General features: G+C 43.0%; 1 protein-coding gene across 1 annotated transcript; it reads left to right on the top strand.

The window, feature by feature from the left end:
- Positions 1-24240, top strand: manf (mesencephalic astrocyte-derived neurotrophic factor). The gene is made up of 4 exons (XM_084316912.1): positions 1-229; positions 2502-2629; positions 3670-3811; positions 23992-24240. Exons 1-4 carry the CDS (start codon positions 142-144, stop codon positions 24174-24176), a joined length of 543 nt encoding a protein of 180 aa, XP_084173038.1. The 5' UTR covers positions 1-141; the 3' UTR covers positions 24177-24240.

Below are 24240 nucleotides of genomic sequence, written 5' to 3'. Positions count from 1 at the left end.
TGTTAGGAGGAAGCTTTTTACAAGCAGGAACACTGCGTGTCCACTTTACCGGCATCTGTTCTCTAACTCATGTGTGCGATCATATCGTCGTAGATTTCTTCAGCGGAATAGACCTTTTCCAAGTCACTTATTCGTTTTGAAATGTTGTGTTTAAGTGGCTTGTCTGTGGCCATCGCACTCAGCCTGGTGCCAAGTAGTAGCGGAGCTCTGAAGGATGGAGACTGTGAAGGTGGGTGTCTCTCTGCAAGCTAGCCATGTTAGCTACATCATCTGTTTTCCGGCCAACACGGCCCAATTAACTTTTGATTTCGCTTTACTGTAACAGTTTTTAAAGTTGTTCTCCCAGATGCTAGCTAAGGGGATGTAGAATAAGGATGATTGTATCCATGGAAACGACGACAACGTTTTAGTTTTGTGTGTTAATGCCTAACGTTATGCCTAATGGATCCGTTTCACAAAGAATGAACCCATTTAATTATTTAATGTTATCCTTCTTACATCATATGACGTTTATTGTACCTCTTTCAAAAGTTAATATAAACGAATAACTATGAAAACTGCCAAATGTGATAGTAGTTGGAGTGTCTATACCTAACTACTATGATCCTGAGTCCTGACCCAGTAAGCACATAGCTCCTTTCGTGACTGATGCAAAAAAAAATCAGTCACGAAAGGGGCTAGTAAGCACATAGAACTGTAGTCTGTCTGTAGGTACCTCATATGATAAAAATTGGAGGGTATTGCAGTGACTAGGCTTGATGGTGGCGACCTACTATGGGCCCGTTTCTTTTGGGTCCAGAGACGAAACCCGTCTTAAAAAAAGAAAAAGAAAATGTATTTATACTAGTAAACACACTATACCTGGCTAAACACCTCAAGCCCCTGGTGCGTGACTCCTTCGACTCCCTGCAGTTGTCATATTGGGCAAACATGGGGGTGAAGGATGCCATCATCTACATGTTCCACAGAGCCTACATGCACCTGGAGAGGTCACACAGTTCAGTGAGAATCATATTCTTCTCCAGTGGCTAGTGGAGAAGCTCACGGTGATGAGGCTAGTGGAGAAGCTCACGGTGATGAGACTAGTGGAGAAGCTCACGTGATGAGGCTAGTGGAGAAGCTCACGGTGATGAGGCTAGTGGAGAAGCTCACGGTGATGAGGCTAGTGGAGAAGCTCACGTGATGAGGCTAGTGGAGAAGCTCACGGTGATGAGGCTAGTGGAGAAGCTAACGGTGATGAGGCTAGTGGAGAAGCTCACGTGATGAGGCTAGTGGAGAAGCTCACGGTGATGAGGCTAGTGGAGAAGCTAACGGTGATGAGGCTAGTGGAGAAGCTCACGTGATGAGGCTAGTGGAGAAGCTAACGGTGATGAGGCTAGTGGAGAAGCTCACGTGATGAGGCTGGAGCGTGGCCTGGATCACTGCCCCACCACAGTACGTCAGACTTTAGGGCAGGAACATTGGCGCCCCCCAAGGAACTGTGTGGTCACCTTTCCTGCTCACCCTCTACACCTCCCGATTTATGCCATAACTTGAGTGGGTGCCACCTACTGAAGTTCTCAGATGACTCCTCCATTGTAAGTTACATCACAGAATGACAACAGAATGACAACAGGAATGAGTACAGAGAGCCCTGGTGGAGAGCTTTGTAGGGTGGAGTGACAGCAACCACCTGCAACTCAACATCAGCAAGACCAAGGAGCTGGTGGTAGATTACTGTAGAGGCTAGTTTTAAATAATTTGACTGCCTATATTTGTGTCTTTCATCCATTTCCCTGCCCATGCCTGTACCGACCCTCCCCATGATGCTATGACACCCAAATTTCCCCCAAGGGAATCCGTGAAGGAATATCTTATAAGCGCTCAATTGAAGAAACACACTCCCATTGCCAAAATAAAGTTAGCCTTGTCCCCACTAGCCAGGGTTTAGCTGTGCTGTAGCCTGTCTGGCACACAGTGAGTGTCTCCATTGTCTTTAGACCCTGGCTGAGATAAGACCAACCTTGTAAAAGCTGGCGGGGACTGATGTATCATCGTATGTTTAGCTTGTGTACCACAGTTGGTGGTGTGTTTAGGCTACTCCTGTCTAGCCCCAGCCAGGCTGAACATAGCTAATGGATACAAGGGAAGGGACCCTAGGAGGGAAAAGTACATGGCTTCCTTGATGGATGTATCTTAACAAGATGGTGATATTTAGAAATGTATTCTGCTGTTGTACTTAACACACATGCACATAACAAACATAACCATGCTTTCTTACATACACACATATAGTTTGCTTATGGTCGAAGAATACACATGGTGACACACACACCTATAAGTTAAACAAAAGTGTTTGTACTGTAGTTGACTGCTCCTCATATGAGGACATAAGACCTGATGAGTGAATGAGAGTTAAATGTTATACTACAGTAAAATATTGCTTTAACAGTTTGTTAATGATGCTAATGGCAACCAGCACCTAGGCAAAACATAGTTATGTATTTTCTCCTTTGTTTCAGTGTGTGTGACCTTCCTCGGGAACTTTTACCAGTCGTTACACGACAATGATGTGAAGTTCACCAGTGCAGATATCGAGAAGGCCTTGATGAAGACCTGCAAAGATGCCAAGGGCAAAGAAAACCGGTTTGTAAGTGAATAAGGAAATGCAAGAGAGACACGACTAGTCGTAACCGCTTCTCAATCTTTTTGGTTTCATATTCCATACTATTGTGATTTTCATTCATTCATTCTACTAAAAAGGCCTACTTAGTATTTGGTTATTCCTGTGTGCTATAAAGTAGGGTGAGTACTAGTCTAGATGTCAAAAGAATTGGCCTGGGAGTAGTCTGTGTGGGGTAGTATTTCTCAGGCAGGTAACACTCAGTCAGCAATGTGCCTAGGTTTGAGAAATGTTTGTCTAAATGATGCTTAGTAAATCTTTGATTTGAGTTTGTCCTCAAGTGCCCAAAAGGCTTGCATCACTTGCATCAAAAGGGTATTTCTAGAGCTGGTACTACCCAGTTATCCAAATAACAGTGAAACAGAATTAAGCCTAGGCTCTACGTAGGCCAATTCTTGATATTTTTAATCTGTCAGATTTAAATTTGGGACATATATTATTTAAAAGTCGAGTTAGACCACGCTCACAATGTCTGACACTGGGTGCTGAAATCCCGAAGATTAAGTAGAAGAAAGCAGGAAGCCGGACCAGCACTCTCAGATTAAAAGTTTTAATTGCAGCCTGAAACATATTAGCCTGGACATATTATTTACAAATGTCTTGCAGCCATGTCATGTTTTCCAGCCATCTCTTAACAAATATAGTGAAGTTATTATTATTATAAAAATTTAAATAAATCCTCTAACCAATATCCTCCTGCCTCTTGAGATGCAGCCCAGATCTTGAGTTGTTATCACATGTCATCACTGTAGCTGCCTGTTGCTCCCAGCCAGTCTTGCGTGTCTGTGTATCTCTGTGTCTGTGTGCAACGTTTTTGTGTATGCGCTTTTCGTGTGTGTATCTCGGCATGTGTCTGTTTATCTTTATGTATGCATGTATCTGTTCTTTGGATGTCTGATATTATGATGTCTTCTCTGTTCAAATGCTGAATCAAAGCATTTGGGTGAAATCAATGTCAATCAGGGATGGAATTTAATTTAAATGTAACCCCCCCCCCTGCTCCCTAGTGTTACTACATTGGAGGGACCATTGACGCAGCCACCAAGATTGTCAACGAGGTGTCCAAGCCTCTGAGCTCCCATGTCCCCGTGGAGAAGATCTGTGAGAAACTCAAGAAGAAAGATGGTCAGATCTGTGAACTTAAATACGGTACGTCCCCTGGTTCCACTACATGTGATTTAGCCCACTGTTAGAGCTGTCGGGACGCATTTAAAAAGTAAAATCTTATTTGAATTAAAATGCAAAATGTACCATTTGAATGTATGATAACAGTGGTATATTTTCATGACCACGTTCTGAAACGCTGCTCTTGAACACAACTCTGGCTCCCGTTCCCGTTCACTGATTCAGTCACACAAATCTCACGGTGCAGTTTATCTGCTAGCTAGTGTTGTCGGCATGCTAACTAGTAACTACATCCTGTCCCCAGCCAGTCCCTGGCTGAATATAGTCAGGAATAAATCCATCCATCCATAGGTCCAGATAATGAAGATGCGTTGCAACCTAGGTGCGTTAGGTCTCCGGATGCTCGTGGTTATGAAATGACCCGTGCAGATGATTGAAAATTAATTTCTTCACTTTTATTCACTCGCCTATTGACTTTTGAGTAAGGCTGTAGACTACGGCTCCTTGTCAATATGACACAGGTGTGTTGATTATTTAGCATGTGACAGTGCCCCTGCTCTTCAGAATCCAAGTCCCAAGTGCACACGGCCTTCAATCTCTAGACCTAAATATTTCCTTATGGATATATTCCTGACTGTATTTGGTCAGCGACTGGCAATATACAGTCAATATACAGTCTTATCGGCTAGGCTACTACTAACATTACTCCTCAACATCTGAGAAGCACTGTTTGGAAAATATTTGGATTCCGTCATTTACATGGCAAGATTCGGCGGACGGACACTGTTTGCCTGTAGACTTTGCATAGAAGCAAAGTTCTGAAGTATTGGTCCACTACAACTACTATGAAAATCCACATTCAAACTATTGCTTACAACTAGCTACGAATGAGTGCAGCTTGCCAGCTGGAACCCGAGTCCCTACCATGCACTGATTGCACACATTTTATTAAATTCATAGTCTAATGGCATTCTGACAGGTAAAGCTTTCTTAACCTTTATTTACCCATGGTAGGTTCTCTGAGCACAAATGCTCTTTTTCAACAACGCCCTGCTTCACCTTCACACAGTTTGATTCACAACTGCTGCCCAGTACAACCACAGTCTGACCACTGAGCAGCTCCACTGGAGAAGTTGGGCGTTGGGGGGGGGGGGGGGGTTTAAGTGCCTTGCTCAAGGTCACTTCATCGGTTGGTATTGAGGGACGGGAGAGAGTTATTCATTCACTTCCCCTCCCTGACGTTCGAACCTTCGTTTTTTAATTATAAAAAAAAAAAAAATATATATATTTTTTTATATATATATACTCAGTATTGCGGGTGTCTATGCACTATGGACCCAATGTATTTCAATGAGGGCTGAGGCATCCTTCACTCTCACGATGATTAAAGCAAAACGATAAGAGATGAAGCTTAGTCGTCTTAATATGAGCACTTGAAGGGTTATGTGAAGGGTTATGTGCGATATTGTGTAATTCCGTCGACAATTGTGGCCTGGGTGGCGATCGGAAAACAAGGGCAGGAACGGTAAAAAATCTGATTTTAGCTAGAGTGGAGAACCAATTCGTGTCTATGTGGAGCATGACTTTCAAAGAAATTGTCATAAGTTGAGATAGAAATGTCCAATTCCATTTTTTTTCTGAGATCACTGTCGCAATTTACAAAAGGTAAGGTAAAGGTAAAAGGTCAAACAAAAAAAATGCAGCTTCTACACTAGTTCTGCCATTCATTCCCTATGGACCGAAATTCTGTCTAAAGACAGAAACAATGAAAGCTTGAACTTGAATGAATCAGACATTTGCAACAGAATAAGCACATAGCTATGGATAAGACAGAAAAGCCGAATGAACTGTGGACCGCATTGAACTCAATGGACCCCTCCCCCACCACCATCTCCCCTGTCATTCTACCTGGTAAATTGCCATTTTGCTTGCCACAAAATACAATTACAGTAACACCTCCTCTAGTGACCTGACCACGTGGTCATGTTGCTCTTATGTCGTGCTCGGGTTGGGATTCCTTCTGGGGAATACAGGGTGGAAAGGAATCCAACCTGAGCATGACATAAGAATAAAATGGCCGTTGTGTGAATATGGACAATTCTGATGCAATTGAAATTGGGAAGCTGATCTGACTTGCACAATACAAAAAACCTTACACCCAAATTACATTTATATTCTAGCATTGCTAGGTCTGAGCCAGAATTAAAACCTCATTTGGGCATTAAGAACTGACACAAACAGTAGCTGTTTAGTAGCTGCTGCCATGTTAATAAACAATAAACAAACTTGTATGGCCTCATAAAATCAGAGGCCTGCTCATGGTCTATGGACTAACCTCAGATTACACATCCCAGTTACATCATAGATTCTCTCTTATTTCTAGATTTAGGAGATGGTTGTCTGATGTGTCCTGGGACACAGAAAGAACATAATGTAAATTATTAAAATGGGTGGCATTCCCCTTTAACCACCACTATGCAACACTTGACACTTTGAGTAAGCAGGAGTGCAAAATGGAAAAGGGACACCTCTGTGTGCACCAATGTTTTTGCGGGGGACATGCATGCATGCCATAGCCAGGTTATGCTGCTAGGTGATTCCCGGGGTAACAAAGTGCCTTCACCCTGCCGTTTGCCCCAGGAAATAGACATGACTGGGGTCCAGGTGCATTTTCTCCCGGGAAGAAATTTTTTCAAAACAACATTGAACAATATATGCTTGGGCCTATTTCAGTTAAATGAATGCTTATGGGGGCATATTCAGAAGGAAATGACCAGTGTTGTAGTCGAGACCACCTAAACCGAGATCAGGTCAAGACCAGTGAGCTGGATACAATCCTACCTGGAGGGGAGAGAACAGATGGTAGAGGTAAACGGTACCCTATCCCCCCCCCCCTCACAGTGAACTGTGGTGTTCCACAAGGAAGCATACTAGGACCACTACTGTTCCTAATTTATGCAAATGACATGTCGTCAGCTTGTGACTGCAACTTGTTCCTGTTTGCGGACGACTCAGCCCTGCTGGTCTCTGACAAGAACAAGTTACAGGTTGAAAAAACCCTCAGCTCGGAACTAGGCAAAATCTGCATATGGCTCGCCGACAACAAACTATCATTACACATGGGCAAAACAGAGTCCATTCTCTTCGGTTCAAATAACAAACTTGGCAAGACCGACGGCTTCTCAGTTACAGTGGGTGACAATATTGTCACAAGGAAAGATGAAATTACCTACCTGGGTTCCATCCTAGAGGCTAATCTTTCCTGTGACAAAATGGCATCCAGTGTAATAAAAAAAGTCAATCAACTAACTCGATTCTTGTACCGGATCTCCTCCCTGGTAAACAAGAATACCCTGAAGACTCTGGCAGGAGCACTCATTCAAGGGTACTACGACTATGCTTGCACCTCATGGTACCAAAGCACCTCAAAGGCACTAAAAACCAAATTACAAACATCTCAAAACAAACTAGTCTGACTACTGCTTGACCTGACTCCTAGAACCCACCTCACCCCTGCACACTTTGCCAACCTAGGATGGCTTAGAGTAGACGACAGAGTACAGCAACTTGCAATGGGCCTGGTCTACAAGATACACTACACGACCAAGGTACCCAAAGGTCAGTGAATACCACGATCACAACACCAGAGGGAGCTCCACAAATCATGTAAAACCCAGATTCGGCTCAAACGAGGGACTAAACACGTTTCGCAATTATGCCACAACAATGTGGAACGCCCTACCCAAAGCTGTAAAGGAATGTGAATCACTACCCACCTTCAAAAACAATCTCAAAGAACACCTACGGGAGACTGCAATTCAAAACTGGCCCCTACAAATGTCCTAACCCAGTTGTACAATAAAGACCAAGCATGGCTTTGTCAGTATTCCAATGTACCCAACCCCCCCAATACTTCAGTTGCATAGAAGCAACTGAAGTATTGGTCCACTACAACTACTATGAAAATCCACATTCAAACTATTGCTTACAACTAGCTACGAATGAGTGCAGCTTGCCAGCTGGAACCCGAGTCTCTACCATGCACTGATTGCACACATTTTATTAAATTCATAGTCTAATGGCATTCTGACAGGTAAAGCTTTCTTAACCTTTATTTACCCATGGTAGGTTCTCTGAGCACAAATGCTCTTTCAACAACGCCCTGCTTCACCTTCACACAGTTTGATTCACAACTGCTGCCCAGTACAACCACAGTCTGACCACTGAGCAGCTCCACTGGAGAAGTTGGGCGTTGGGGGGGTTAAGTGCCTTGCTCAAGGTCACTTCATCGGTTGGTATTGAGGGACGGGAGAGAGTTATTCATTCACTTCCCCTCCCTGATTTTTCCTGAACCGTCGACCATCCAGTCAAACCTTTTTCTCTAAGCTTTAGGCCACCACTGCCCCCTAAATAGTTGTATGTCTACCTACCTATCAGCCATCAGAAAAAAATCTAACTCATTCCCCACCAACAACAAGTTTACTCGTTATTGGGCGCCATGTGTTGAACGCCAACGAGTTACACTCGTTATTTGGTCTGTTTTTCTTTTTTTCGATTTTTAATATTCTATTCAATGTCACGGATCTGTATATTGCCGTTAAAAGGCATACTGGGACCCCGAGGGGCGCAGTACCGGCCAGATCCTGCCTATTTGGCAGTGTCGCCCACCCTTTGAAACCTTATATCTCACCCTGTGTTACACTCAAATCCCTCCGGGTGCTAAATTTAGACAGAGCAGAGTAAATCGCTTCATCCGACCACTTCGAAACGCATCTGTCACACTCGATCCGTAAGTTGTGCCAAATTATATCCGGGACCAGATGGACACCAATACTGGAAATTGTGATCAGACAATTGGAATATTATTTTTGGAATACCCCCGATCAAAGGTAAGGACTATCTGACATCAATTTAAGCTTGATCCAACAATGTTTTCATATCGATCCAGCTGATCAGCGTCTGTAGTGTTCAACACGAATGCCGTTACTGGCGATCAAAGCATAAAAAAACGACACCCCCCCCCCCCCCCCCCCCCTTTCATGCATTCATGATGAAACATAATACCCATTATACATTTGATTTGGAAATGGTAGTCAAGTCAAGAGTTTTATTTGTCACGGCATACAAGCATACAGTGAAATGTGGGAGGTCATGGCCGTGGCGATTGTGCAATAATACAAGTAATAAGAATAGGAATGAGAATAAGACATTTGTGCAATAATACAAGTAATAAGAATAAGACATAACGGGTATAATGTACATAAAGTTTAAAAAAAAAAGCATGGTAAGACATGCTAAGGTCCTGCGATAGTGCAATACAATGTTGGCTACGGATGAGGCACTGTCTTATGTACACTACTATACAATGCTATACTATACAATCTACAGTTATACTATATATCCTTATGCTATCTTGCTATATCCATCTCTTTACTATACAAGAACCACTCCTGTTATTTTTTTTATTTTTTAAAGTGACTGTGCCAGGGTTAGAAATTAATTGGGGCAAAATGCCTGTGAAAATGGACAAAATGCCCTCGAATCAGTTAAGGGGGTCACAAAATGCCCCCGACAGTTTACTAAGGGTTTCCGTTGTCCGGTAATTACAGTTTTTTTTACCGGGGAAATCTGTTGAAGTCCGATATATTTAAATATCTCTGGTCTTAATGTCCTGTGAAAATAATTCCCTCACGACCTGTGCTGGATTATGCCTGTGCTGGATGCATGCAACTGCAGAGCCGCAGAGCTCACAGTTGTGCCTGCACAGTGCAATACTCCAATTCAGCCATTGGGTGGGTGGCGCTGCTAAGCGGTCCCCAGACCGCACCTGATAGCGCCGCTGGCTCTGCAGTTGCAATAATGACTTCTACTGGTGTGTCATTTGTACACTAGGCTTGGGCGGTATGACGGTATTGCGGTATACCAGGGTATTTCGAGATCCCGCCGGTATGATTCTCAATACCGTGACGTCACAGACTGCTATTACAGACACGGAGTTGATTGTACAGCACTCGCCAGTAGAACTGCCGCGATTACCGCATTACCGCGGTATCGCTGTTACATCACGGCCACCGCAGAGTAGGCTGAATACCGCGTCACCGCTGTTTTTTATAATAATAATAATAAATTACCCTCTCGTTGGGCTTGCGGCTCTGCAGATATACCCTACTCCTCTATCGAGGTTCCAAGCGACCCTATTGGGTACCAGAAAAGTCACGTGAAACATTGCAGACCACTGATTGGTCAGAAGATAGACGCGTCACACGTTGTAGCGTCATGCAGTGTGTTACCACCAATCGGCAAGCGCGTATTAGGTTTTTACTTCCTGAATGTCAGCTCATCACAACACGGCTAATAACGTTAGCTTTAACTCTCCGCCGGAGTGGACTACCATCGCTCCTAAGGAGTACTAAACGAGACATAATGATTTTACTGTCTGCAACGAATGTTATAATAAAAGCCCTTCGTTCTATACACTTGTCTGATTGAAAACTTTATTAACAGACCGCAGAATGGGACAACTCAGCACGCTCTGAGCAAAGAAAGGAACTGAGATATGAATAGAGTATTGCTTGCCTTGCTATGGCCCGGTAAATACGCTGATGTTATTGAACGTATAACTATATAATGTTAATGCCACAAAACGAATGCCTTTATTATAAAGTAGTAACTTTATAGTAATAATAATAAGAAAGGGTCGGGGGGGTTAGGGGTAACCACCCCTGCCCGCGACACCGAGTGAACTGCGCACGACCAGAGGGGAAACTTCGAATCCGTGTTTCACTTTCAATAACTAATGCGTGCTTGCCGAATCCCAAACAATATTCATGCTGCAAAGTCATCCTCTAAAGATAGACATTTAGACTAGAGGCAGGCTATATGCTATAAAGAGTAGACTACTACTACTAAAAAAAAAATGCATTCAAACTTTTTTTTTTAAATTTTTTGTAATAACCGCGGCGGTAGGAAATATTTTGCAAATCTGTGCGGTAAGGAAAACATCAATACCGCGGCAGCTCTACTCGCCAGCAGAGGGTTACATGGCTAATCGTTCCGGGAGCTAACGTCGGTACCTGGCTGGTTGCTGGCTAACTAACGTGGCTAGTCGTTCTGGGAGCTAATGTCTGTACCTGGCTGGTTGCTGGCTAACTAACGTGTGCACTTTTAGGTTGAAAGAACGGCCCTAATGTCAACGTGTTTCAATATAAGCGTTATGTATGGTGATGACGAGTATATTGTTAGCTCGCTGCGCTCATCAACAACCCTCCGTGCTCCGGCTTTCAACAGCGGGGAGAGTATTATGGGGCTTATGCGCTCGGCCAATCAGAGCGCAAAACGGCAACGCGGAAACCGAACAGCGTTGTAGAAGGCATAGACGCGTCCAGGCTGCAGCTGATGTAGTTTATAAGGTTTATTGTCCAAAGAAAATGATGGTTGAGAACAGAAGTTTGCATCTTCAGTGAAAAAACATTCTCTCTCAGCAGGTGCATAATACTTGTCCAATCGGTGGCAGTGAACGTATTTGTAGTGATCAGTCATGCAGTAATGTCGGGAAGAATGAGGATGTTGTATTCGTATATATGGTGGTTTAATTCCAGCTCTATGGGTTTTACAGGTTAATATTCCCTCGTAAAACACAACACAGTACTAAATACCTGTATGTCCCTATGCCATAAATGTCATGTATGTTGTGTATGTCATAAATGTCTATGAATTGAAAATGGGGGACCCTGATGTAAACAAGACAAACGTCTTTCTCTGGTCTGCATCCCCTTAACACTTTGGATGCCCAACCCGAGTTTTCTCGGGTTTACCCCCCGCGGGTTGAATGCCCATAATGAGAATATTCGTTTTTTCTCTTTTTTTAAATTAGCGATCTGAATTCATATTTCATCAACAGAGTCTACGTTGGTAAATCAGCCACTCCAGGCGCTTGGATGTGAAAAAAGCGCCCCCTATCGTCTCCCAGATGGTAATTCACCATTTTGGATTGGACTCAATGAAAAGGCATGAGAAAAAAATACCCGGGTTGCACATTTTACTTCTCACGCATGTGACCGGAGTCTATCAGCTTCATTCTGGACCCTCAGAGCAGCGGGGATTATGTGTTGTACAGCGGTGGATCAATAAAAGGATCGATTTTTGGAATGGCGATCAGGAATTGGAATAATCCATTTGGATACCATCTGATCTCAGGTAAGCAGGTAAGCAGGTAAGCAATCTATTTGACCAGTATTAGGATAATCAGACCCCGTTTTCACGGAGATATACGCTTTTAAATTTTTTTGTGATATGGCTGTTTGACTCTAAGAGCGATCAGGAACTGAGAGAATCGATTTTCAGCGTGCGGCACTAGCGTGCACACATACACATATACTATAGATTAGGCCTGCCGCGATAAGCAATAAATCGATTAATTGCCGCGATAATTAAAATTAATGCAATGATTTTGACGGGCGCGATTAATTGCTATTTGCGCGTTTGTTTTAATGAGGCGGAACCAGTACCCCTCGTCAGTCACTCCGTGTGGGGGGCCGCTGGCCTTACTACAGAGCACAGCACGGGAGCTCCGTGGGGCACTAGCAACGCCACATATAGCTTAACTACATTTCTCAATAGTGTTGCTCCTTTTAACCAAATAGCGTTCTTTGTAGTGTAACGTTAGCTATTTTTAGACCCAAGTAGTTACTCGCTACTGCCCGGAGAAACTGGACTGCTAAATAAAGATTAAAGATCTAGTGTTGATGCTCATTCAATGCCAACAACATTAGCTAAATAGCTAACAAACGAAATACAACGTATAGCATAGCTACAACACAGAATAACGTTAATACAATTACATGCATCATTGTTTACAATGAACGGGTGGGACTAGTCAAAGGACTGGACACAGGGACAAGTTAAACATGAATTAATTTATTATAACAGGTAATCGAGTTGCGCTCCCGTGCCTACGCACCACAGGGCTATTCTATTCTATACGGCTTTGAAGCTTCCTCCTCATCGTTGATTGCCTGTAGTAGCTGCATCTAACGTTAGTAGCTAACGTTAAAACTAACCTAAAGTTAGTTGCTCACCAACAATCTCTACATTTGTTTTATCATTAGCTCAAAAACACAGAACCGGACGAGACAAGTTGGCCGCTCATAGATGCTGCTAGGATAATAACGACAATACTTCCGCTCCGGTCGGTGGGCTTCAAAATAAAAGTCTAAAACACCGGAAAAGACGGAGCGGTGGGCTTCAAAATAAAAGTTTTGGGAAATAAATTTCTCAAAAAAAAATTCTCTAACCGGTCGCAATAATATCGCTTATCGCGATATTCTCGGGGGCAATTAATCGCCCAGCAAAATGTGTTATCGTGGCAGGCCTACTATAGATAATCTAGCGTTTATTTGAAAACGATTCATAAATAGGCCGACAAATGACAACGTTCTAGAATATTACAGTACGGGGCGATTATCATGGAATCCTCTTTTTTTTCGTGAAAACGAGGGGTTTTCTAAATGCTATGAAACGGAAATGAAGCGATGGGGCTGGTTTCCCAACGAGAGACTCGGTTGATGAAATATGAATTCAGATCGCTAATAAAAAAAATAACACGCTAATTGTCGTGGTGGGCATTCAGGGGGCGGGCTGATAACACGTGTTATGTCCTCCCAATGATGTTTTTAATCAAAGGTAGACGGCCAGCCAAACTCTTCAATAAGCAACACAAGAGTCAAAACGTAGCTTCCTTGCTTCTTGTTTTAACACTAAGTGCCCAGCAGGGGGCACACATTTAGTGCTTGAATGCCCACCATCCACTGCAATGTTAGCATTAATATCGCCTAATCTATGTTTTAAATTATGGCTATGTGTCTAATCTGCCCGTCGCATTATCAATGACTCATTTCCAGTCAACATTGTCGAAACGGATTGTTTTTTTATCGGTTCATTTCCGTTTTATAGCATTTTGAAAAGCCCTCGTTTTCACGGAAAAGAGATTCCATGATAATCGCCCTGTACTGTAATATTCTAGAACGTTGTCATTTTTCGGCCTATTTATGAATCGTTTTCAAATAAACGCTAGATTATCGATAGTATATGTGTACGTGTGCACGCTGGTGCCGCGCGCTGAAAATCGATTCTCTCAGTTCCTGATCGCTCTTACAGTCAAACAGCCATATCACATTATAGGGGAAAAGCTTATATCTCCGTGAAAACGGGTCTGATTATCCTAAGACTGGTAAAATAGATTCCTTACCTGAGATCAGATGGTATCCAAATGGATTATTCCAATTCCTGATAGCCATTCCAAAAATCGATCCTTTTATTGATCCCACGCATATACTGTAAAACACAGTAACCACGCTGTGCTGAGGGTCCAGCATGAAGCTGATCGGCTCCGGTTACATGCGTGAGAAGTAAAATGTGGAGTTTGGTTTTTTTTTTCTCATGCATTTTCATTGAGTCCAATCCAAAAGGGTGAATTACCATCTGGGAGACGATAGGGGGCGCTTTTTTCACATCTGAGCGCCTGGGGTGGCTGATTTACCAACGGTAGACTTGGTTGATGAAATATGAATTCAGATCGCTAATAAATAAAAAAAGAGAAAAAATGAAAATTCTCGTTATGGGCATTCAAAGTGTTAATGTAGTTCTTGTTGACATGTTGCTAGGATAGGAATAAAACTGAAACAGAATGACGTGCATAGTGTTACCAGTGCACGTAGAAAGTATAGGTATACAGTAAGATTACTAAATGATTAAATGTAAACATGTTGTACTAAACATTCCAAGTATTATGAACATCTACTGTATCGGCCATTAGCGTGTATCATAGGTAATAGGATACGAACATAACAACGTCCCATTGATGACAAATATACTCCAAAAATGAAAGATAGCCTTACAAACATTACGGATTACTTACAGACAATGCTTACGAAGGAGCAAATCGAATGGATTATAAGTTATAACCGATGAAAACGGTGTGATGTTCATAATGTGATCTCTCTTCTAGGGAGCTTGCAGGTACCACTTCCTGTTTATCTGTGAGGTACCACTTCCTGTTTGTCCATGAGGTCCTACTTCCTGTATATACCACATTCGACCAACAGGTGGTGCCAGAGCAAATCAAAACCATATACAATGTGGTTAGAAGTGGTGGAGAGAATAAAAGCCAGCATATAATGGTAGTGTCTGGTTAGGAACAAATTATAATGGTTGGATTATCCAATGGGGGGTCCGGGAGAGGGGGGTACGAGCTGGAGCATATGTGTATTTGTATATCCTATTGTGTGTTGTCATGTTTGTTTATGTGTTTGTTTAAAAAATAATAAAAAAAAAAAATACAAAAAAAAAAAAACCATATACACTGCCTGAGGAGGCAGAACGGTGACCTTTTCATTGTGTAAAGTGACCGTTGAGTGAGCGTGTGCAGCATGTGTGTGTGTGTGTTCGTGCTAAAGTGACTGTTAGTGTGTGAGCGTATACAGTGTGTGTGTGTATGTGTGGAGAGTTCAGTGTTCAAGACTGATGGCCTGGGGGAAGAAGCTGAGACGAAGTCTCTCTGTCCTAGTTGCTGGTGTGCGCAGGCACACCAACAGGCTGTTGTTTGGGTGGTGAGGGTCTTTCATTATTCTGCAGGCTCTGCACCCCCTGTTATATAAGACCTGCAGGGGTGGTAGTGCAATACCCGTAGTACGCTCAGCTGAGCGCACCACTCTCTGTAGGGCCTTCTTGTCCTGTGCCTTGCTGTTTCCATACCAGGCAGTGATGTTTCCAGTCAAGATGCTCTCTACAGCTCCGGAGTAGAAGGACTAGAGTATCTTCCCCGATACTCTGAACTTCCTTAACTGTCTCAGGTGGTAGAGGTGCTGCTTCGCCTTCTTTACGACGGAGTCTATGTGTGTTGTCCATGTCAGGTCTTCTGACATGTGGACCCCCAGTTACTTAAAGCTGCTCACCCTGTCCACGGTAGCCCCGTTTATCCACAGTGGTGTGTTCTCCCCTGCTGTGTAGCGTGTGCAGGCAAGAAACGCCAACGCCTATAGTAGAATACACGTAGCGCCCTATAACTAAAGCTTTTCAGGAATTATCCCGGATCACTCCTAAACTATACTTATATATTCACCACGGGATAATGCGTGAACATATGCATGAAAAAAAGTATCTTTTTTGCATGTTCGAAGGAAGAAAGTCACTGTCGATTGACTATAGTATTGTCTCCATTAGGGATGTCCGATATTATCGGCCGATATCTGCATTCAAATGTAATATCGGTATCTGTTATTTTATTTTAATTTTTTTTTTTTAACATTTCTATAACCTTTATTTACCCAGGCAAGCAAGTAAGAACAAATTCTGATTTTATTTGTTGTCAAAAGTATGCATAATGTTGTGTTAATTCCACAACAAGAGATATGTAATGTTAATTACCTGAAATTATTCCATTTTTTGGGGGGGGGGGGAAACCCTGCATATATCGGTATCGGAAATTAAGAGTTGGACAATATCGGTATATCGGTATCTGTAAAAAAGCCAATATCGAGCATCCCTAGTCTCCATAGCTATAATATAGATATACAGGGTTCCCACGGTACCTGGAAAACATGGAATTAATTTGTTCATTTTCCAGGTATGGAAAAGTCATGGAAACTGAGCAAAAGTGAACACTTACATGGAAATAGAAACAGTTGTCCTGGAAAATTTTATTTGATGAGTTTATAAAAACCCTTTACATGTGAACAGCGTTTACTGTAGATAGAAATGGATGATCCCATGTTGTAGAGCATGCTCTTGGCATCCTATATGGTATGTTGGAATTTGATGCAGTTGGTGATATGGACTTTAAAAAGTATAGTTTCGGACTGGTGGACTTCGGGAATAATAATGTTACTCGCAATCTCAATAGAAGGGTCAAATACATGCATTTCCCAGCCAACACGGGAGCCTTGACATCTACAGTGAAACTTCTTATGCTTCTTAGGTCGCTTTCACACAGGGGCTGTTTGGTCCGGACTTTCGGACCAGAATTCGATAGTCCGGTTTTTCGGTCTGTGTGAATGCGCGTCGAACTCGGTTCGCGGACCAAACAGTCGAACTCTGGTCCGCCTGAAAACGTCGGTCTCGGTTCGGCTTCAGCGGACCAAACGCGAACCAAATATAGGAAGTGATTATTATTACCACTGCTCGCAGCACTCGCTGCAAAACAAGCACACTGCATCTAATCTATCTATCTATCTATCTATCTAACTGTGCATCTTGGGAAGAAGGAAGAAAAAACGCGGCTTATTATTATTACCGAGGCGCACTGCATTAATAATGGATCAATGCCACGTCAATACTATTATTATTGGTCTACAAGTTGTTTAGCGAGAGGATGGTGGTAATGTGCTTCAATAGAACAATGGATCAATGCCATGTCAAAACTCGCTCCGCTGATCTGGAGGGCTCGCAGACAGTCCACACACAGACTCACACACGCGCGCGCGCACACACGGCTTGCAGCCACACACACATTTCCACTGTCCAATAGACAAGCGCCCTTTTCGACCGCGTGACATTGTTCAGAAGGTCTCGGTCCGCCTATGTGAACGCAGGCGAACCAAATGAAGAATGCAACAATGTTGCAACTTCACCCCCAGAACCGCACCGAGTCCACCAAAACTATATGTGAAAGCGACCTTATACTGTAGCTGTGTTTTAACTGTGTGGTAAACCTGGGTTTATCAACGTTAGTTAGTAAGCAGTGCAATCTTGCTAACTAGCTAGCAACTTTAGTTTGAGTTTGTTTTGGATTTTGTTAATGATGCAAGCACATGGAGTGCAATCTAGCTAGCAAACATTCAGTTTGCTAACTAACTAGCTACTAGCTAGTGTTGGCTAGCTTGCATTGCTAACTAACTACAAATACATTTTCAAATTAGGCTGGGACATTACTTCTATACTAGTTGACATTAATAGTCTAGTCTTGATACATTTTGTAACATTCATTCTTATATCTACTTTTAGCTATTTTGTGATCTTTTGTTTTTTTCTTAAAAAAGATTATACTACTAGGAACATTTGGGGTGAGCATTTTTTTTAAAATCATTGATCATGCCTAGACCAGTGCATGTGAGCGGATCGGAGCGTGAGCGGCGCAGGGAGCGGAGCGGGCGGTTTTGACGTGAGCGAGGAGTGGGTTTTAAAATGTGTCGGCGCGACGTCCGGAGCGAGAGTTCTCCTCCGCTCCAATCCACTCCAGGCCGCTCACAGTGGTTTAACACTGATGTTAATATACATGTAGTACAATGCCAAAGCAACAGATGGCGATGTACAAACATGAAGGCCATTTTCAACCAATGAGGAGGGTGAACCTGTGATATCCTGTTCAGGCTTTGTCACTCACTCCTGTTAGAAAAAGTATCGACGCCATTGTTGTTGTCGTTAGCTTACATGCTAACGTTAATGGCAGCGACTATAGCATTGTGGCTCGGCTAGCTATCATCGCTTAATAGAGCTAGTGAATGGATAAACAACGTTATTTAACATTGCAGAATTGGTACAATTACAATGCGGCTCAATACAAACAATTGTTAAGGGGCCCAGGGGGTGTAGACTGTTGTAGTTTGAGCTCATTTACACCATGCTCCAAAAAAAATAAAAAATCTGCCGAGCGATCTGGTGCGGGGAGCGCTCGATTCAAGGTGAGTGGTGAGCGAGCAGAGAGCGACTTGGGGGCGGGGTCAACATGAGCGATTAGTGGAGCGGACCAAGCTTTAAAGAGCGAAGAGCGGATTTCTCGGCCGCGCCGATCCGCTCACGTGGCCTGGCCTAGACTGATTCTATACATCTATACTGTTAACACTTTCTTCGCCAAGCTTATGTACATCATTATACCATTAGGGATGGGTACCGAATTCGGTACTTTTGAGGTACCGAACCGAAACACGTCGGTCAGGGCCGCCTGGGAGAAATGCGAGGCCCTGTGCGAGATTTAAACGCGAGGCCCCCCCCCCCTGACTGAGAGCTCCCGTTCTACAGTCAATATACAGTGTACAGAGAGAGAGACACATTGGAAAGAAATTGAAATGCTATTTGGCCCTAAACAGAGAGTACACAGTGGCAGAATACCTGAGCACTGTGACTGAAGATCCTTGACTAGGTACAGACTTAGCGAGCACAGCCTAGCCATCGAGAAAGGCCGCCATAGGCAGACTGTGTGTGTGTTAGAAAGAGAGAGAGAGAGAGAGCATGTGTGTTAGAGAGAGAGCATGTATGAGAGAGATAAGCAAAGATGACCCCCTAAAGGATATTCAACTTTTAATGAAAGAACAAAACGGAAGGAAAAGATAACTTCACAAAGGCAACATGAATATACATAGATCCAAAAGGACAAAGATCAACACTTAAATCCAAAGAGAAGAGGGTCTATACCAGAGAAAACAAAGCAGCAAGGAGCCAATGGCCGACAGCTAAAGGCTAGCCAGGTAGGCTACTGACACCAGGCCACACACAGCTTTGGCCAACGGCCCAACGCTACCCAAGCTACACAAACGACCAAGACAATGAATTCACACACAGCACATGTCGTATCTCCAAATGTTGTGAAGTAACATATGTTTTGCCTGGAAAAAAACATTGTTATTAACAAAACATTCGGGAGGGGAAGGAAGGAAGAGTGGGGTAATGTCATGATTTTCATTAATCTTACCTGCACCAAGGAACGCAGGGCGAAAGGCCGCAACACATGTCTCCACGTTGACGAAAGGCCTCTCGCTGGCGGGACAAAAATAACCCCCTGCTATTCTCACGGCTAATGTCAATGGTCGTAGCACAAGCTAACAGCTAACTCAAGGCTAACTGATAGCATCAAACGAACGTTCCCAGCCGAGCGCAGCCGGCAGCTAACGTCGTAGCTAAACAGCTAACTGGCTAACAGTTAGCTCAACCAGGCTATGGCTAACCATTAGCTAACGCAGAAGCAAGCTATGCGGCTACATACAGGTGCTGACACCAGGCCACACACCGTTAGCTACTAGTAGTACTACAACAGCTAGTCGGCCAGTTTGGCTCCAGAGAGAGAGAGAGAGAGAGAGAGATGTCCACGGCGGGAATAGAATAGAGTTAATAGAATAGGTTAAAAACTCACCAAACGTCCAAGAGGATGGAGACAACCGCGTGGAGTTGACGAAGTTCATCTGCCAAACGACCATCCTCTTCATCTTGGCTGTCTCTAGGTTAGCTAACGCTAGTTAGCCTTTAGCTAAGCTAGCTACTAGCCGACATCATCATGGCTATACCATGACAAGGCTCCGGCCATTTGTCCCGCTAGCGAGAGGCCTTTCGTCAACGTTCCTTGGTGACCGACCGACTGATAATGACCGACCTCTTTCTTCGTCTTGGCTGGCATAACTAAGCATAATAGTCAAAAGCTGCACGCGCGAAATAGTCAAACACAGCTGACTCACGCCGGCGTACTACACATGATGTAAGTAAAACCACTCCCTTCGTTGAAACCAATAGTATGTCTGCTGCAGAACCCCAGAGGCTGAGCTCCAATAGTGAGTGTCTGCAGACCCAGGAACAAGTCAGACACATTCTACAAACGTGTCTAATGTGAAATATATAAGCATATAAGCTAAACTAGATTTTAGGTCTGTGATGAAAAAGGGCCTCGCGGGAAGGGGGGCCTCGCAAAAAAATAAATAAAAATAAAATAAAAATAAAAAAAATGATAAATAATTTTTTTTTTTTTTTTTTTTTTTTTTTTTGCGAGACCCCCCTTCCCGCGAGGCCCTGTGCGACCGCACTGCTCGCACACCCCCTGAGGCAGCCCTGACGTCGGTACTACCGAGTATCGAATCAAGTGAGATACAGAAAAAAAAGAAATCTTTCCTTTCTTTTTTTTTTTTACTTTTTTCTTTTCATGTCAACGTTCACACGCACAATATATGCTTACCTAGGATTTGACTTGATTCAACAACAAAGCAGTCGGAGCAATGGCAAGCCGAAAACTGTCAATTGTAGTTATTTGAAGTTTGGATAATTTTTTTTCACGACTGGGGTAGGTAAATAAAATTTCTTGCGCCTAAAGTACCGGAAAAAGGTACCGTTGGGTACCGGTATCGATTCACAGGTACCGGTATCGGTTCAAATGTGAAAGGTACCCATCCCTATATACCATCCTCTGCCAGCTCTATTTGTCTATGGAGAAGTTCCCCTTCTTTGCAGGGCTATAACTTTTTAAATTGTATTGCTAAATTGACATTACTATGGCCCATTCGACATCAAGTATCTATTGTTCAGGGTGTAGCAACGTTATACTTTTTCATTCACATATTCATACTAAAATACGGTCTAAAGTATAAGTGTTTTTATCGTTTTCTGCAGCTTTCTGCAGAACGTGATTTATAGCCCTAAATGCATTATATTGATGATTGTATACAGTTTGATAGCGATCGGCGTGAGATAAAAAAATTCAAATGGACATGCTTCTAGAAGTTACTACTTATCATCTGATGTTGACCGGATGGGGGGGGGGGTCGTTTATAATTCCGTGGCCAACGTTGGATGATTCATCTAGTGTGGGTGATATGATCATTAGAGCAGTTTGTATCGAACATAGTAAAAAAAAACGCTGAAACTCACCGCAGCTTCCTCGTAGCGTTGGGCGATGAGCGTGGAGCAAAAATATTCCTATTATGGGATGTTGAAATATGCGATCCATCTCCAGGTTGTATAATAGTATATACGTCCAAATCATGTTGTTTGAGTTATTGGTAACGGATCGCTATCCATTGTGTCTAGCTCGAGTCCCGGGACTATTAGCGAGTGATCGGACCGAATTGGAATGAGCACCAGTTTCTGTTTCCGGTTTGGGCGATCCGCCGATCCGCCACCAGATGGCGCTCTTGAACCGTTGGAGAGTTGAGAGGGGATCAACAGTAGATCTCAAGTCTCCGGGGGAGAAATATGATTGCGATCACAGATTTTTGAAATATTGATCTCAATGACGTGTTACGGCGTCATTGGCAGAATGAGCATGGCGGGGAATGACGAGTTTAGGCGTCCTTGGCAGAGAAAGTGTAAAGCTAAGCTTACTAGTGGGGTTGCTGTACTGAGGAACCACAGGGGAACCAGCCTTATGTTTTCCCTTTTAGGTTCATTAGTTTGATTTACAAAAGACTGTACAGAGTAAGAGTAGGCATATTACCCCTTCTACGTAAGACTCATAATCTAATAAGACTAATAATAAAGGAAAGAGGGAGGAGGAAGAGAAGGGTGAAGATGAAAGGGGAGGAGGAGAAGAGGAGGATAAGAGAGTAGAGGATGACAGAGGAAAAGGGAGAAGAGTGGAGAGGAGTTGAGAAGAGTAGGAAGAGAAGACGGGAGCTGACACGAGGGGAGGTGTAGAGAGAAGAGGACAGGATGAGATAGGAGTGGAAGAGAGAACATATATCAATCCCAGTGCTCATGTGTTTCAAAGTTCCAGTTCAATAAATTGTTGTTCATCTACAGCTTGTTGCATTATTTCATGCATTGATATTATCAATAAGATAATAATCTCTAAGAATTTACAATGTAGACTTGACTGGCTATCAAGTAAGTAGTCAGGTGTCCTAGGGGGTTGTGTGTGTGTGTGAGGGGAGGGGGGCGCGGATGGGGGCGGAAAACTTCAGGGGCCTGTAGATCATCACTTAATATGGTACCTGGAAAATCAGGAGGTAGCATGGAAAAAAAATTCAAGGCAAGCGTGGGAACCCTGATATAGCTCTACAAACAAGGTGACGCACCCCCTATCTTTAAAGTGTGGCATAGCTAGAACGGGACAAGGCTAATCCCTGGCGGTGAATGAGTTGAATGAATGAGAACTTTATTTAACAGATTGCAGAATGGGTACAATACAGTACGGCTCAATACACACAATTGTTAAGGGGATGCAGACCTGAGAAAGACGTTAGTCTTGTTTCCATCAGGGTCCCCCATTTTCAATTCATATAGACATTTATGACATACACAACATACATGACATTTATGGCATAGGGACATATAGGTATTTAGTACTGATGCATTTGTGACTTAAACGGTATTCAAATATACAGTACTGTTACCCCTAGATCCTGACAGAGTATATACATATGATGGGGAGGGGACTGTACATTAGGAGGGGGTGGGTGGGTGGGTGGGAGAGAAATATACATACGGCGGGGAGGGAATATATACATGCGGTGGGGAGGAGACTGTCTATTAGGAGGTGGTGGGGGTTTTGGGCATTTACGGTGGCCAGTTTCGAATTGCAGCCTCCCGTAGGTGCTCTTTAAGAGCGGTTTTGAATGTGGGCAGGGATTCACATTCCTTTACAGCTTTGGGTAGGGTGTTCCACATTGATAAGAGATGGGAGCTCTGTTACTGTCTCTTTCCTGGATACTTCTCTGCCAATATTGGCGTTCTACACTGCTACTAACATCAGAGCTACTGTTGGCTACCAAATGTTACATCTAATGATCTACTAACATCAGAGCTATTGTTGGCTATCAAATCTTACTTTACTGAATACTTATTTTATTCTCATAATGGACAGAATGTTTTCGTCTGTGGATAGAAAGTTACTTTGCCTCTATACAAAGGGCGATGTGACTGTAGCTGCAGGTGTTCTAATCAACATGATGGTGTGACATCAATTGATCAATAAACAAATCAAAAGTATTCTAATTAGGGATGTCCGATATTATCGGCCTACCGATGTTATCGGCCGATATTGGCATAAAAATGTGATATAGGAAGATATCTGTATCCAAAAAAAATTAGATTTTTTTTTCACATTTATTTACCCAGGCAAGTAAGAACAAATTATTATTTTATTTATTGTCAAAGTATGCATAATGTTGTGTTAATTACACGACAAGAGATATGTAATGTTAATTACCTGAAATTATTCAGTTTCTGGGGGCGGGACCCTGCATATATCGGTATCGGTTGATATCGGTATCGGAAATTAAGAGTTGGACAATATCGGTATCTGTAAAAAAGCCAATATCGAGCATCCCTAATTCTAATATATCAAGATAACAATTTAACAAAGATTCAAAATACCATATGAATTTACATACAGTTCCGATACAACTTATTCCGACACCTAGAACCCCTTGTGTGATTTTGCCGGAATTATGTATTCTACAACATTAATACAACGTTTTTCTCTCCCTCCTCCCATCATCCTCATCATTCTGTAGACAAGCAGCTGGACCTGAGCACAGTGGACCTGAAGAAGCTGAAAGTAAAGGACCTGAAGAAGATCCTGGAGGAGTGGGGAGAGTCGTGTAAAGGCTGCGCTGAGAAGTCCGACTTCATACGTAAAATCACTGAGCTCATGCCCAAGTACGCACCCAACGCAGCCAAAGCACGGACAGACTTGTAATGGGGGATTATTAGAAAAAAATAAGTAACAAAACAACTTTGGATTTGATGTGGACCAATATCCA

Source organism: Notolepis coatsorum, assembly GCF_963971535.1.
Source record: "Notolepis coatsorum genome assembly, chromosome: 6".
Classification (NCBI taxonomy): domain Eukaryota; kingdom Metazoa; phylum Chordata; class Actinopteri; order Aulopiformes; family Paralepididae; genus Notolepis; species Notolepis coatsorum.
The sequence above is the reverse complement of the archived record's forward strand: the minus strand, read 5'-3'. Positions and strand labels throughout refer to the sequence as shown.

What these genes read in the sequence shown, in the direction of transcription:
- manf (XM_084316912.1), top strand. Translation starts at nt 142, where the DNA reads ATGTTGTGTTTAAGTGGCTTGTCTGTGGCCATCGCACTCAGCCTGGTG. An exon ending in AGGGCAAAGAAAACCGGTTT is followed by an intron (nt 2,630 to 3,669) that starts GTAAGTGAATAA and finishes CCTGCTCCCTAG; the next exon opens with TGTTACTACATTGGAGGGAC. An exon ending in GATCTGTGAACTTAAATACG is followed by an intron (nt 3,812 to 23,991) that starts GTACGTCCCCTG and finishes ATCATTCTGTAG; the next exon opens with ACAAGCAGCTGGACCTGAGC.